The sequence below is a fragment of the Drosophila ficusphila genome, unplaced genomic scaffold (assembly GCF_018152265.1).
Source record: "Drosophila ficusphila isolate 14025-0441.05 unplaced genomic scaffold, ASM1815226v1 contig_286, whole genome shotgun sequence".
Lineage (NCBI taxonomy): Eukaryota > Metazoa > Arthropoda > Insecta > Diptera > Drosophilidae > Drosophila > Drosophila ficusphila.
Window position 1 is genome coordinate 5,657,472 of NW_025064189.1, and position 14,777 is coordinate 5,672,248.

Genomic DNA, 14,777 nt, shown 5'->3' on the forward strand with positions numbered 1-14,777 from the left:
ATTAAGAGCGGCAAGACTTCTGTTGCGCCCAATTGCGGTCGGCAATAATTCGTGAAAGATGTTAATGAATTATATCCAGTGGCTAATGGGAGAAAGAGTGTCGGAGTACTTAATCATCGGTCGTCGCGGAGAAAAGTTGTGCAAGTTTTGCACTTGCGACAGCGGCAACTACAGGCACATGTTTCTGGTTTGCCGTTGTGCAGCCAACTCTTGTCAGCCAGAAACTTCTGCAACACGTTTTGCCTGCCAGGCCAAGTTGATTTCAAAATAATGAGTTAATAAACTCCCGAGAAGAAAGACCAAAAGAGCGATGGCGAAACAGCGCGAGCGGTGGAAAGATGATATGCGCCTGCAAAGTGTCAAATAACTCAAAATGTCACAGCAAATGCAAAAACAAATGGAAAGCCATTTTTCCTGCCCAGCTGCGGACATGTTTATGTTGTTAGGGAGCAGCCAACATGTTTCGCTGCACATGCTGGGTAATAAACATTTTCTTTCCACTTATCAGTTGCACAAGTTAAGAGAAATTAAAAACAATCGTACTTTGGGGAGAAAAAAATACATTTTTAGAAGCAGAAAGCTAGTAAAACTATTTTGTACCATATGAAACAATTAGAAATAATTTAGAATTTATTAGATTACAATGTGATATTCCAGATACTATAAATTTATTTTATATATTTACCATTACTAACTTTTAAAATGTAATCCCGTAAAATCCCAACTAAATAGAGCTATAATTCTCCCACAAATTGGAAATAAGGAAAACCGTTTAGCACAATTTGTAAAATACGACATGCTAAATGGCAGTTTTATGGGATTGAGTAGACCTTAAGTTGAACTAAGCTTGCCATTTTTTTTTTTTTGCCCGACTAGTGCTCATTATTCATGCTCATCGGCCCTGCCATGTGGCCATATTGCAATCTCGTCGAGCTTGGCGAGTTTTAGCCGACACTTTAGGCGCTCATTTAGGTGGCAACCCGCAGAGCGGCTGCTGTTGCCGCTCCTTCCGCCCCTTCCGCTCCTTTGGCCCGACGCCCATGTGCTTGACCCCCAGGGCTTTGCATTTCCAACTTCCAACTAATTCCCCGGCAGCTCGTCTATAAATCTCACTCGGAGTGCAGGCTAATGAGGCCCGAGGGTGTGTTTTGGCAGCAAATTAACTCATTGCCACTCACAGCTCGCAGTTCCTCATCTTCCTCGCCGATCTCCCTTTCTAATTCGATGGACTGCACAAGGAGAAACCAATTCAATCATAATAGATTTGTATGATTTGATAAAAAAATTTGATAGAATATTATATTACATATCATTTATTATAATATATAAATATAGAATATTATTTAATATACAATAATATATTTTATTATGCTTTATTTAAAATTTATAACCTTTATTTTGAGATGTCAATCGGTTATTGGTTGTGAAGTCTGTATTAGTTTTGACTTTTAGAATCCATATAAACTGATTGATTAAACTAAACTAAAAAGTGAAATTAAATCCATAAAATCCTTGAACGATAGTGAAAGCCGGAAATGGTCTGACAAATCAATTCGAAAACCATCCCCTTGTTTGTTCAGTGTAAATCTGACATTGAATACGACCGTCTGCGAATGCAAATGCCCAGCTGGTGGATCTAAAAATATGCAAGATATTTGTTCGGCAGCGCAGACATCGCCTTAATTAGACTCGTTATGGTCAGTTTTGCAATTTGCAATTAAAACTATGCATCCGAATGCTTCGACGGATCGTCTCGTCTGGCAAATGGTAGATGGTGAATAGTAAATGGAATTGGAAGCGATTTGCGCAGTCTGCTGCCCCACACGCGTCGAGATTGGAATTGGCATCGGATTCGATGTGGCCGGCTTTGAAGGCTGGTTACCAGATCGAATCAGATCGAATGAGTTATTGGCTAGCAATCCTCTATGGGGGAGCCTCATGAGCCCCATTGAACTGGTTCTAGTGGATTTATAAATCATTTTATCGGCTCTAAAGTGTGTAAAGCCGGGTTTAACTGAGCAGAGATTTCAAATGCGAAGCGAATTCCTTGCGACTTTCATAATTTTAAAAGCTTAACAATTAATGTAAGGAAATTTTAAATTACTTCATTTTTGTATTTCATTAAAAGTGGATTAGATAAAAGTTAATATATGTATTTTGCTTTACAGCTTAAACAATTTTTAATTACTTCTTTTTCTATCTTTATAAATATTTCTTTCCATTTTATTTGAAATCGACACCGCTTTCTTAAAGCTTTGCAATCCTCAAAATCTGCCAAAAGCTGTCAAAATGAAGAACACTTTAACCCATTCAATTTCTATTGGTTTAACAAACTCCTGGGCCGCTAAACCTCTGAGAAATCCACTCGAACAACAGAACTCCTTCTAATTCAATCGGAAGGCTTCAGTTCATTCCCGGCTCAACTTTAACCTTCAACTTGAAGTCTCAGGCAGCGAACAAAGCCGGCGATAAAGAAAAGAAGCCAACCCAGCAAACACTTGATACACTTCATGGCCCAGGCCAAAACAACAAACAAAAACACAGTGTTCCCTGTGTATTCGAATAGCTTCTGTTGTTGTTGTTGTTGCTCTTGTTGTCTGCTTGTTAACAAATTTCGAAGTAAAATATTTCTGGGAATTCTTGCAAGCGCACAGACACACAAAACCAATGAACCCACAACACGGAAAAAAGTGAAATAGAAAACGTAGTAGTTTTTTTTGGATTTGGGATCAAAATAATTAATTTGACATTTTTTTTTTGTTCTTGATAGACTATATATTGTAAATTTTTTTTAGAAATACTCATTTGTGTAATAAATATATTCCAAAATCTATAATTTTTTTTTAAAGTGTATTACCAACAGATAAACAAAGCGCATGTGCCGACATCCCAAAAACTCTGTCTTACTCTTCTTCCCACAACTTTGCGCATGCGCAATGAAAAGATCGCAGAAAACGTAAAGAAGCTTTTTTGGTATTGCGCAAGCGCAACATAAGAAGCAGAATAAGTAGGTTTATGTTGTGGCTTTGAACCCTAGAATACCCTTTAAGACAATGTTTTGGTTCTTAACTAGAATTATTTAAAAACAATTTACTACGATGTACATAATATAACGATTTTAATTGTAGCTTCATATCAAAGATCGTATTGAAACCAAATCAACTTCTTCTAATACCCATAAATTTTAAGACCATTTCTTTAGTTTATGGTTAATAATGCTTAAGCTTTGTTAATTAAGCTCTATTTAAACAGTTTATGTTAAACAACGATCCTATTAAAACTTCTAATACCCATCAAATTTTAATTGGATTGCGTACACCCTGGTATTTTGCAAATACCGTGTAAGACAAAGCAGAGGAAGGAGTCCCGAAGACTCTGGAATTTTTATGGCATTTCACATGGTTCAAGCTCACACTCACTTAAAACTCCTCCTCCCCCGCCCCCAACTCACACACATACTAACACAATGTACTGGTGTGTGATCATCACAAAAGACTTCCATTGTCTCTCCAGGCGATTTTCTGGTCACTGGAAAGGGGAGAGAGCGGTTACATTTTCCACTGCAATCGTCGGCGCGACATGTAAATTAGTGCAAAGTATTTGCATTTTATTGTAAAGACAACAACAATGCCGCAACACAGAAACAACGACAAACTCAATTTGAACAGAAAATTGCAATTAATGCAATTTGCATTGTAAATTGCTGCTAAAAAAAGGGAACCACTTCAAAAGTTCGCGACATAAAAGCGACATTACGGAAAAAGGTAAATGCGATTTGTGAAATTGCAGTCATTCCAATGAAAGAGATGCGATGGTCATAAGATAAAGCTCAGGTGATCAAAGGAGCCGCCTTAATCGAGATGGTTCGAAAAAGTTTTAAGTGCAATGGGCGGAGTGTTACTAATGAAGCATTATTTCAAGTGAAAATACAAAAAAATTGTACAAGTTGCAGCAAAATTAAAAAAATCCTATCTGTACAAAGTTATGAATAAATCTTTTAAATTGTAAGCTATTTAAAACGGGGCCTTATATTTTTTACCATAATACATTAACTTTTTCTCACTTCCCAAGCATGTGAAATATTTAATTAACGGGACTCTTAAGTGCTTCACTTAATATTCACCTAAAAAACTGCAGCTATTTCCACTTCCAGATCGACGACCGGTTGTTTTATTGCAGCTCCAATTATTTTCAAAATTTCCTTTATCCTTAGCGATGTTGCTGCCGCCGATCTGTAGGTTGTTATTGTTGTTGTTTATATTGCCGGTACCTCCGATTATAAAGCTCGTGGTCTGGTTGTTGTTGTTGTGGTTGTTCGTATTGTTGTTGTTGGTGCGATTGCCACTCGAAGAGCGGTTGGTTAGTGGGAACATGGCATGTATCTTTTGTGGTTCGTTGGCTGCCTCATGTATGTATCTGTATCCGTATCTGTATCGGCACTGTTATATATGTATCTGAATCAGTATCTGGATGGATGCAGTTCCAGCTGCGAATCCTTTCAAGTCGATTTTGTCCAGCTTCTTGGGCCGAATTCCTTGTTCTGCCCGTTTTTTTTTTTTTACTTATTTTGGCAGCACGTACTTTTGTGGATTTTTCCTTTATTCCTCTTCGTTAAATTCGTTTTCGAAATACATTTAAAGAGCCGGCGTTGAACGCTTTACAAAATAAAACACTTATTTAGATTTATTACTTTAATTTTTTTCACACCTTTCGATCAATGAGTTAAGGTTGGTTTTTGTTTCGTTTTTTGAGTTACTGTGCCATGATTTTTACTTGATTACACTGAGTCCTTAATCCTTGATTTATTTTAAAATTATTAGATCAATCGTTATTTGAGAAAACTTGAATTAAATTTGGAAATCTTGGATACTCATTTAAGATTGATTTATCACTGAAACTTCAAAGCAGACTTATTGTTCTAATATTAAATATATTCGTGAAATAGTGTAAATCCCACTTTCCAAATTTCAATAAAGGTTAGTCAATGGTTATCTTATCTGATTTTGTCTTAACCTGTGACTCAATTGGTACTCTTGGAATTTCGCCATGTAAACAATAAAAAACTTGGCACATTTCGCAGACGAAACAAAATTCCTAGACAATGACACACACACACACACACACATTCAGTCGTATTTATGCTCAGGTGAATATATTACATTTATCCGCACTGTGGTCACATTACGTATACGTCACATGGGAGCTTTGTATAATTTAGCGATTTTAGCACGTTTTGCGATTTGAAACCGTATCCAGAGTGTCGAACGAGAAAATGCCGGTTGAACGATCGCGAGTCGAAATGATTTTCCGATTGGAGGCGGCTTTTCCGATTTGCATGCGGTACGCTTGCGCGAGCTTTGAAGTGCGTTTCGAGACTGAGCGCAAAAAGCCAGATAAGTGCCGCAGAACCGGAGAGTCGTGCAGAGTCTCCACTTTGAGCCAGCTGAGAGGGCAAATCTTGGTAAAATGAAGGCTAACGGACTTAACCCGAACGATTTGTTAGCCGAAGAGACAAACTTATACGCATGCTACCATGGAGCAAACTCTCCACACATACCGGTTTTCCAGCCCCGCTCTGTGACTCTCCCTATCTCTCTCCCTCTCGGTCTCTCTCTTTCCCTCCGATACGCGATCTCAGCACGGCGCTCGTCGCTTATCAGTACCACTATCACTATCACTCGTTTTTCAATTTGCGCTGAGGAAATTCATTCACGCTTCGTTGTCGTTGTATTTTTATACCCTTGCAGAGCAAAAGGGTATTATAATTTCAGTCAGATGTTTGCAACGCAGTGAAGGAGACACCTCAGACCCCATAAAGTATATATATTCTTGATCAGCATCACGAGTAGAATCAGAATACGTCTGTACGTCTGTCCGTCTGTCCGTCTGTCCGTCTGGCCGTCTGTCCGTCTGTCCGTCTGTCCGTCTGTCTGTTTCTCTTCAAACTAGTCTCTCAGTTTTAAAGCTATCTTGCTGAAACTTTCCCAAAAGGTGTGTAGGTATTGCACGCAGTATATAAGTCGGAACGGGCCGGATCGGCCGACTATATCGGATAGCTCCCATACGAGGGAATGAAATGAAAAATTCTCCCGCCGTTGTTTTTCATCAGATAGACTTGAATTCTTCAAGATGGCGTTTTCCAACTGTTATTGAATTTCAGATTAAATTTGATCAAAATCGGATAACTCAATCATATAGCTGCCATAGGAGAGATCGAAAAATATATATAGAATTAATGGAAATAAATTGATAGCATCGCAGTTTTTTATCCCACGAGCATGATTTTTTGAGTATCAAGTTTTTTAACTAGCCTTGATTTATAAAAAAAATTTCATAAAAATCGGACAACTATATCATATAGCTGCCATAAGAAAGATCGAAAAATCTATATAGAATTAACGGAAATAAAATGATAACATTGTTATTTCTTATCAGAAAATCATGATTTTTGGAATATAGAGTTTTCTAACGACTCTTGAATAGCAAATAAAATTTTCGAAATATTTGATGACTGCAAGGGTATATAAGCTTCGGCTTGCCGAAGCTAGCTTCCTTTCTTGTTTGTATTTGTTTTTAAATACCCGTTGTTTATGATGCAAAAGGGTATGCTGCACTGATAAGAATTCAACTTATTCAGTTTATTATATCCTGAAACTGAATTCCTTTAAACAATCTCATGGATCTCATGGATCTTATGAGCTATAAATACCAAGTTTCGTATATAAATTAAAATTAAAACCAATTGGTTTACCCTTAGATGCTTAAGGTATGTTGGCAATTAAAAATAAAATAAGCCAGTTTCACAATTAGCCATCGAAAGTGCCTTTAATTTAATTGGAAATTTACTATAGCAGAACTTAAGAGGTTCTTCAACTTTGTAGTTTTTTCTTAACAAAAGTTTCAAAGTTGCATTAAATACCAGGTACTTCACATTCGATGCCCTTAATAACAGTGGTAACACTTGTGGAATTTATATTTGTTCTTCATGGGTTTTGACTGATTGAGGTGCTGACTGCAGGAGTTGCCGCTTATCGCGGTGTCAGTCCGAAATAGCAAACATAAAAGTCAGGCTAAGGGTCTCTTGTCTCCCTGTTTTCCAGTTTTTAGGTCCGGACCTTTCTTTTTTCCAGCTACCCAATGACGCAAGCGTACGTGCCTCTGGTGTCTCATTAACCCACGAGATACTTTCCACGCCACACAGGTTATCTTCGCGATAAGCGAGCCACTTTATTGTGAGGGGATGTGCGAGGATCATTGTCCCTAAAAGTGGTACCCGAGATTTAAGGAAATTGCTTTTCAATTGAGTCATCTCTCACGCATTTTTATGTACTTAACAGGGCCCAAAGAATGTTATAATCAAAGGTCGAAGTCAAGTATTATAATAGATGAGAAAACAAGGAGTGACAAAATCAAACTTACACCTTACATGTTATATACATTTTCTCCTGAACTTCGAAGGAAAAAATAGAGTTCAAAATAAAGTAAGAACCATTAAAACATTTTAAAAACCTTTCTTAAAAATTCTAAGAAATGTAGGTCAAGAAAAGCGTATATTTCCCATTTGCTACTATCTTTAAAAGCTTTTTACCAATTCATAAATATTCTTGCAACGCTCGGATCGTCATCGACACTATCAACTTCATCATTACCAATTCTGGTAGCTTTCCAGGCCATTAGCAATTACTTTGGTGTTGAGCAAGCCACAAACATTTCGATAAGCGAAAGCCGGACACAACTTCAATTACATTAGAATTAATCTACTCATTAGCGGGCAAATGAAATGTTACCGCTGCCAGTTGACAACGGTAATAGTTTGTAATCGCCCAAATGTTCCAATGTTGGATGCGATCCCCATAGACCCTGAATCGATTTCGTTTTGAGCCCCCGAAAATGAACTAATACCTTTGACACAATCTTGATTAATGGTCTTCGATAAGGGGAGCGCAACGAGGTAGAAGTTGATGTTTAGCCATTTCAAGTTTTTCTTTCATTTGGTTGGGGAAATCTGTGCAAAGCAAAAATCTAAAAATGACGTCTAATTGCAAGCATTTGTAAGATAGAAAAGCCATAAATATTGTTAGAGATTAGATTGCAACACGAAAGAACAATATTAAATACTTGAAGATAAGGCAATAATTTAGTTGTCTATTGGAATTGGAGCAGCTATTATATATAGCTAAGTTCCCATTTAACTTCTTGTTGAAATTGTTAGCTCTGAATCAGTTTATATATAACTTGGTATGTTGATTCTCTTTAACCTAAAGACCTTTAGGAACAGTTCCTTACTGGCAGCACTTTCATTATCGCAGGCCACGAAACTAACTGCAGAGTTCAACTCATAAATATTGAGAGACCAATTGCAAATTCAAATTCAAGTGCATTTTCGATTGTGGGAATCGCCGGCTCGCGGTTATCGAACACACAAAATGCATTCGCCTTTTGCCGGTGCGTGCGCCGCAATTTTATGGGACTCCTATCTGAATCTGCGACTGGGTCGCCGTCCCCGGGATCCATTCCAATAAATACTATAGCTGGCCATCCGAGGAGTCCATGCTGTGCCCACGGCAACAAAGTTGCAATTGCAATTGCGACTGGGGATGGAGTTTCAATGCGGAGTTCGCATCCCGTATCCGTCAGATTCAGATACAGTTGAACTTCTCTAACCAGAATACTTCTGTGTTTAGTTAAATATGATAGGTTTTTGAAGTACCACTTAAATCTTTAATATTCAATGGGGAAAAGAATATATTTAATATTTTTGTTTAAGGGCCAATGATATTTTCAACAGAAAACGAATCTAGTTTACAAAATAAATAGTTATGCTGAAGTAACTAACATTACACTTCTTCTAATATAACACTTCATCTTATATAAAAATGGATATATTTGTTTTAAAATAAATAACATTTTTAAAATATATTTATTTTAGTTTTTTTTTTTTTTAATTTATTCTTCTCCATTTTTTTGGTTTACCGAATATCTACTGTAGTTCCCAGCCGGTTTGAGGTCTGTTGTCCATTCATGGCAACTACCGTTTGGGTCTTTTGTTTGACTTTGTCTTGCGGCCGTCAGCCCGCGTCTATTTGTAGATACAAGCCAGCCAACAGCTCCTCTGTCCTCTGTCCTCCGTTTCCCACCCCAAACCCAATCCCCAATCCTCTAAGTCCCCTTTGCCCAACCTCCGTGGATCTTTCTCTTGGCGGTGTGTGCTTAGGCTCTTCTGCAGAAGAGCTTCATTTTCGTATACCTGTTCGTAGACGCGTCTTTCGAGCGCTCTTCGCTTTTGGCTCGGCCACCGAGCTCGTTCTCGCCGCAATCTCAAGTGTTTTTTAAAAGTTTTCCAGCGATAAGCCATGTAACTTTATGGCCCATCCAGCCGCATATCCGATGGCTCGCCTGCTGCAGCTTCATCATCATCATCATCCATCCCAGTTGGCCATGCGGTGGAGTGTGCTGGAGTTCGCCTTGGTGTGATCATGATGTATATGATTCATGACTTTTCACTTTTCCGCACACAAACACACACGCACGCACAAAGCTGGCAAAGTAGCAAAATTGCAGCACAATGGGGTGAAATGGGGAAAATCTATAAAATTTTATTGGAAATCTATTTCTGTCTAAATTGATGGAATACCATAATTAAAATGTACAATTTCTAATTGTAATAGGATCACTAAACTGTAAATGTAATCTTTCTATAGATAACCATCAATTTAGTATTCATTAAAATGTAAGTGTCTTCCTTGACTTTTAAGAGATCTTTGAAAAAGGTTACACTTAAAAATGATATAATATTTTAAAAGTTTTTCAATGTTTCGGTGTCATACGTTTAATTTTATTTAAGATTTGTTAAGTGGTAATAATATTTTTAAGAACTATGTCTTTGTTTGAATTTATAGTAAACTAAAGAACATCATTATTGCCTCCTTAATTTTTAAAAGAGAAAATAAAAACTTTTAAAAGCTTCTTAAAACACAAGCCTAACAAGATGACGATGATCTCATGCCGAAAAGGCTTGAAAACATTTTAATGACACCAGTTGGCGAAACCTCCCACTATGCATATACATATAGTATATTGACGAGGCTGACACTTAACCCTTAGCATAAATTCTCATCAGCTTTGTGGCCGTTGAACATGTTGCACGTAAATTACTGTGACATTGCACTTTGCAACATCATTTGGCAATTTGTTGAACACTTTTGTTGCTCGCGCTGTGCGGCTTACTAACTGTGCCAGTTTATTGATTACTTTTAAATGAAAATGGAAGTCAGTTTGCGCACGGGCATAAATCTTGGCCAATTTTCTTATTAGAAACTGTCAATGTCAGCGAGTTTTCACCCCGAGGATCTGCTCGATACTATATGCAAACCAAATAGGAGATGGATAAACGCGGTGGATATATATCCATTTGGATGATTTATGACCCGGGCGGGCTTGTTAAACATCTGTGTGAAATGGGCAAACTCCGGCCACTTGTTTGGCTTTCACTGGCTTTGTTTACTCTATTGCCAATCGAGTTGTGTGCACTGTGAAGGAATCTTTAACAAAAGAATATCTTTTACAGCTTGGGAGGTTTTTATTTTTGAGTATTTTTATATTTTAAATAACCGAAAAATGTTAGGAGCAGTAAAACTTATCTTAGAGTATTTTAATAGCTTGCGTGGGCGTTACAGAAATTGTTTCTATTCAAATTAAATTCAGAAAAATACGTTTAAATAAACAAATTAAAATTCTGAGTTAGGGGGAATCTTTAAAAATGTTTATCATAAATTCAAAGCAAAAATGTAATATTTTATACAATTTATTCTTTGATAATAAAGGATTTTTTAATCTAAACTGTGTTTTGTAAAAATTCAGAAAGTTAGAATTTATAAAGAAAATTCTTATTATTCGAGAAATCGCCAATGTGATCAATAATAGAAAGCCGGCTATTGTTTACAATTTCCTGTTAATGAAGTAGTTTTCGGGTTTATAGGCCTTAACAAAAAATTAAAAAACCTTGAATTGTGAAACCAATATTTTTCCAATTGTTTTAGAACCATTCTCTATAGTTTTTTGCTATTTTTATTCGAGTGTACGGAAAGATGCCCGCGGCCATTGGAAGTTTGTTAGTTTTTTCGGTGGAGGATATACTCGTACTGCTGATGATGTTGCAGTAGGAGGCTGGGAATGCGAGGACCCGCGGATCCATGGATCCAAGCAAAGGGGAAGGGGGGAGGTGGAAGTGCTGGGGGTCAGCCGCCGCCTCGCGGGCAGCCTTTCTAATGGCGAGCAAATGGCGAAATGTCGAAATGGCGAACTGGCGAAATGGGTCCGCTGCGAGTGGGTCATTAAAACGGTGCGCCTGTTTGCATGTCCGGTAATGAAGGATTGTAAATGAGTTTAATGCCCTGCTGCCATTGATGGATTGCCTTTCGGTCAGCGAAGAAATCACCAGAGAGAAATCGTTAAAGTGATCAATAATAAAAAGCCGGCTATTGTTTACAATTTCCTGTTAATGAAGTAGTTTTCGGGTTTATAGGCCTTAACAAAAAATAAGGCCATGCCGCTTGATTTTAACAATTGGTTTTACTCTCGACAAAAACAAGGTACTCAAAATTGTAACCAGCCAAAAAAGAAATTAAATAAGCTGTTAAATTAAATATCTAATGGTTTTTAGCCACTTTTCCGGAAAAGTCCTATTTTTTGGGATTTAAAATATATAAATAAAATACTAATTGGGTTTTTTTTATAGTTAATATATAGATTGTATCAACTGACACAATAGTATTAATTTTAAAATAAATACGTATTTGGGTTTTAAATATCTAATTTAATATTATATTTAATAAATATTTAATCAGCTTCGAATAAAAAGTTTTATAACTAAAATTTAAGATCTTTTGCGATTTATGGAATCTCTTAAACATCTTAATAGTTTATCAATTTATATATTTTATTTGGTATGGGTTTGTTTCTAAAAAGTCTTTGAGCACTCACCACTTTCTGCTGCAATGAGGCACTTGGCGGCCATCTCCTCGTTGAGTTCCTCGGCGGGATTCCCTTCGCCGGAGTCGAGGACACAGCTCACACTGGCCGATCCCCAATCGAGGGCACTCACCCCATCGCTGGACATCATGGATATGTCCAAAGGAGGCACCGAAGTGCCCCTCAGGGTGCTGGTTCCACTGATGCCACCCGAATCTCCACCGTTCAAGGATGCGTACTTCAAATCCAGAGAGGAGTTCATGGATCCCCCATACAAGGAACTGGTGAGCGAGGCACAAGTGGAGTCGAAACTCCGATTGCTGGCTCTTCGCTTTTCCGGTGTGGCATAAACGGGATCCGCCTCCTTTCTGGGCGTGGCACACTCGGAGTAACCCGGCGGAGCAGTCGACGATATCTCGCTGGTTAGAGAACCATTCAGAGCTCCATAGACCGAGGTCATCATGATATCATTCCGATTGAAGCTTGGCTGCCAGAAGTCCTCCTCCACATTTCCGGAATCCACCAGATCCGAGGATTCCTCCTCCTCCTCCTCCTCCTGCTGTTGCAGCTGCTCCTCGGCCACCAGTTCGTCCAGATAGTCGGCCTCCAGGAGACGCGACTCATCGATCATGGCGATGGTGTCGTCCAGGTTCTCCATTCCCTCCTCCTCCTCGCTGCCCGACTCGTCCTCCTCCTCGTTGGCATTCAACTTCTGGAAGGTCTCGTCCGCCTGCTGCATCATGTCGTAGGCGTGTGGAATGGACGATCCGTGCAGCGAGTCCGAGTCGTTCTCCTCGATGCAGGACAGGTGACGCGTGCGGAACCCATACACGATGCCATTGGCCAGCATCTTGGGAGGTGGATTTATCGGGAGCGGGGGCGTTGGCAGCTCCACCTGATCTCCTTCCGTTGGGAGAGCCAGTTCTCGCAGGGTGGGCATCCTATAAAAGATATAGATAAAGTATTATTAGAATAATAATGTATTAAAAGTGTAGTTATTAGTATTAATCTATTAAATGATAGTTTTAAATCCGAAATAATATTTTTTGTAAGCATACAAAAATAGTGATGAATATAGTAATATATATTATAATAATATAGTAATAATGTTCCATTTGGCATTTGTTATTTATTTCCCATCAACAACTATCTTTAAGCATACAAGAAATATTTAGATAAATTAAAAATAAGTCTTAGAACAACTTAAAGCAATAAAATGCAATGCTTTGTTGGGTACTATCTCCACTTTCTAGTACAGTAGCACCAGCAAATGCCTTTGTACCTGGCTAATGCTCCACATTAAACATAATTTGACATATGTAATTTTAGGGCTGCCTTGACTTTAACGATCAGCCATAAAGGCGCACTGAAATATATGGATTTCCAGCGGAAATGGGCAGAGATCAGTTTAGTTATAGTGAAAGACAATGACACAGAAAGAAATCTATGCAACAATATTATCTATTTTGATGTATAATGATGTTTCATTTAGATCATAAATGATATGAGGTGATATGATAAATTTTTCAATAATAATTCTAAATAATTAATATTGATGTGGTAAAAGTTTTTCTTAAGTTCTTCTTTGTTGGAGATTTGTTTTATTTAATTTCTCAAGAATGGAACTATATTTCTTTCCTGTGTAAACGCATCTTGAGGTGCGAGCTTGTGCTCGGAAGAGATAAGCCCGGACAACTTTAATGCCACTTAATGCCCGGCTAACAGTGGGACGTGAAATTGTCCCAACATCAATCTCCAGCCCCACAGTTCCCACATTTTCGGGGGGAGGGAGCAGGGAAATGGGAATGGGAATGGGGATGGGGATAGATACAGCCATACAGCAACTGCAGACATGCAGGGCATGGAGTTTGGAGTACGGAGTTCGGAATGGGGAGTATGGAGTACACAGATCCCGAGACGGAAGTGTCCCCCGAGCAATAGACAACGACTTCCCCTCGCTTTTAATGGCCACATGCGCATCTCGCTCACATTTGCTGCGCGTGCGTATCTGTCTATCTTTTCCTTCTTCTTCTTCTTTTTTTGTGTTTAAGTGTGTGAGTGTGAGGGTGCCCCCTGCAGCGATTCTGCTGACGGATTCAGCTGCTTCTTCCCCGGTGCAAGGAACTCAAGTACAGTAGAACATCCATAAGATTATATAATAATTATTATATATATGTATAATAATTAATAATTGAGATTTTAAAATGAATTTTCATACCAGAATAACCAAAATGAATAAAAAGTTAATACGGAGTTCGGTTTTAACTTTTAAATTCTACTTATCAATTTCTTTAAAATTTGCTTTTGATTTTTGTTGTAGTTTTCTATTAATATTTTTTTAATATTATAAATTGTTAGAATTGTTTTTGTATACTTTTATAGGATTTTTTTTTTTATAGTCGCATATAAGGACTCTAAATTTTTTATGGAATACTAAGTATTAATTTTAACCTGTTTCTATTAAGGGAAGTTTGACTGTAGTTGTGCTGCAATGTCGTCGGCCTCTTGACATTCCCCTTCCCCTGAACCCCCGTGATTTTACCCTCGAGTAGGTGTTGCAACAGTTATTGTTGCTGCTGTGGTTTCCCCTCCATTCCATTCCATTATCTAAAATTCGCTGGGGAAAAACTAACGTTCGGCGTGTGCCACTGCCACTGCAAGTTGACTTTGGCAGTGCAAAGTTTTAAATAAACACCGCCATCGGTTTGTTTGAGGGCAAATTTGCTTAGACAGGGTTGAACTTGATTTTTTTGCTTGCTCAGGTTTGGCGAAACTCCACTGCAGAATTTGTTAGGGGGAAGCTATAA

The 14,777-nt window shown here is 38.1% G+C and overlaps 1 protein-coding gene across 11 annotated transcripts in view; it reads right to left on the reverse strand.

Moving 5' to 3' along the window:
- Nucleotides 1–14,777, reverse strand: part of LOC108100284 (protein TANC2) — a 65,447-nt gene that overhangs the window by 48,897 nt on the left and 1,773 nt on the right. For 4 of the 11 annotated variants that reach the window (XM_017204070.2, XM_017204069.2, XM_017204072.2 and 1 more), the window contains exon 2: nt 11,983–12,911. In XM_017204070.2, coding sequence (XP_017059559.1) covers nt 11,983–12,910 — 928 coding nt within the window. In that variant the 5' untranslated portion in view covers nt 12,911. Of the gene's footprint in view, nt 1–4,123; nt 5,378–11,982; nt 12,912–14,777 lie in introns of those variants that run through there. The other 7 variants (XM_017204079.2, XM_017204077.2, XM_017204078.2 and 4 more) reach the window with 5 other exon arrangements.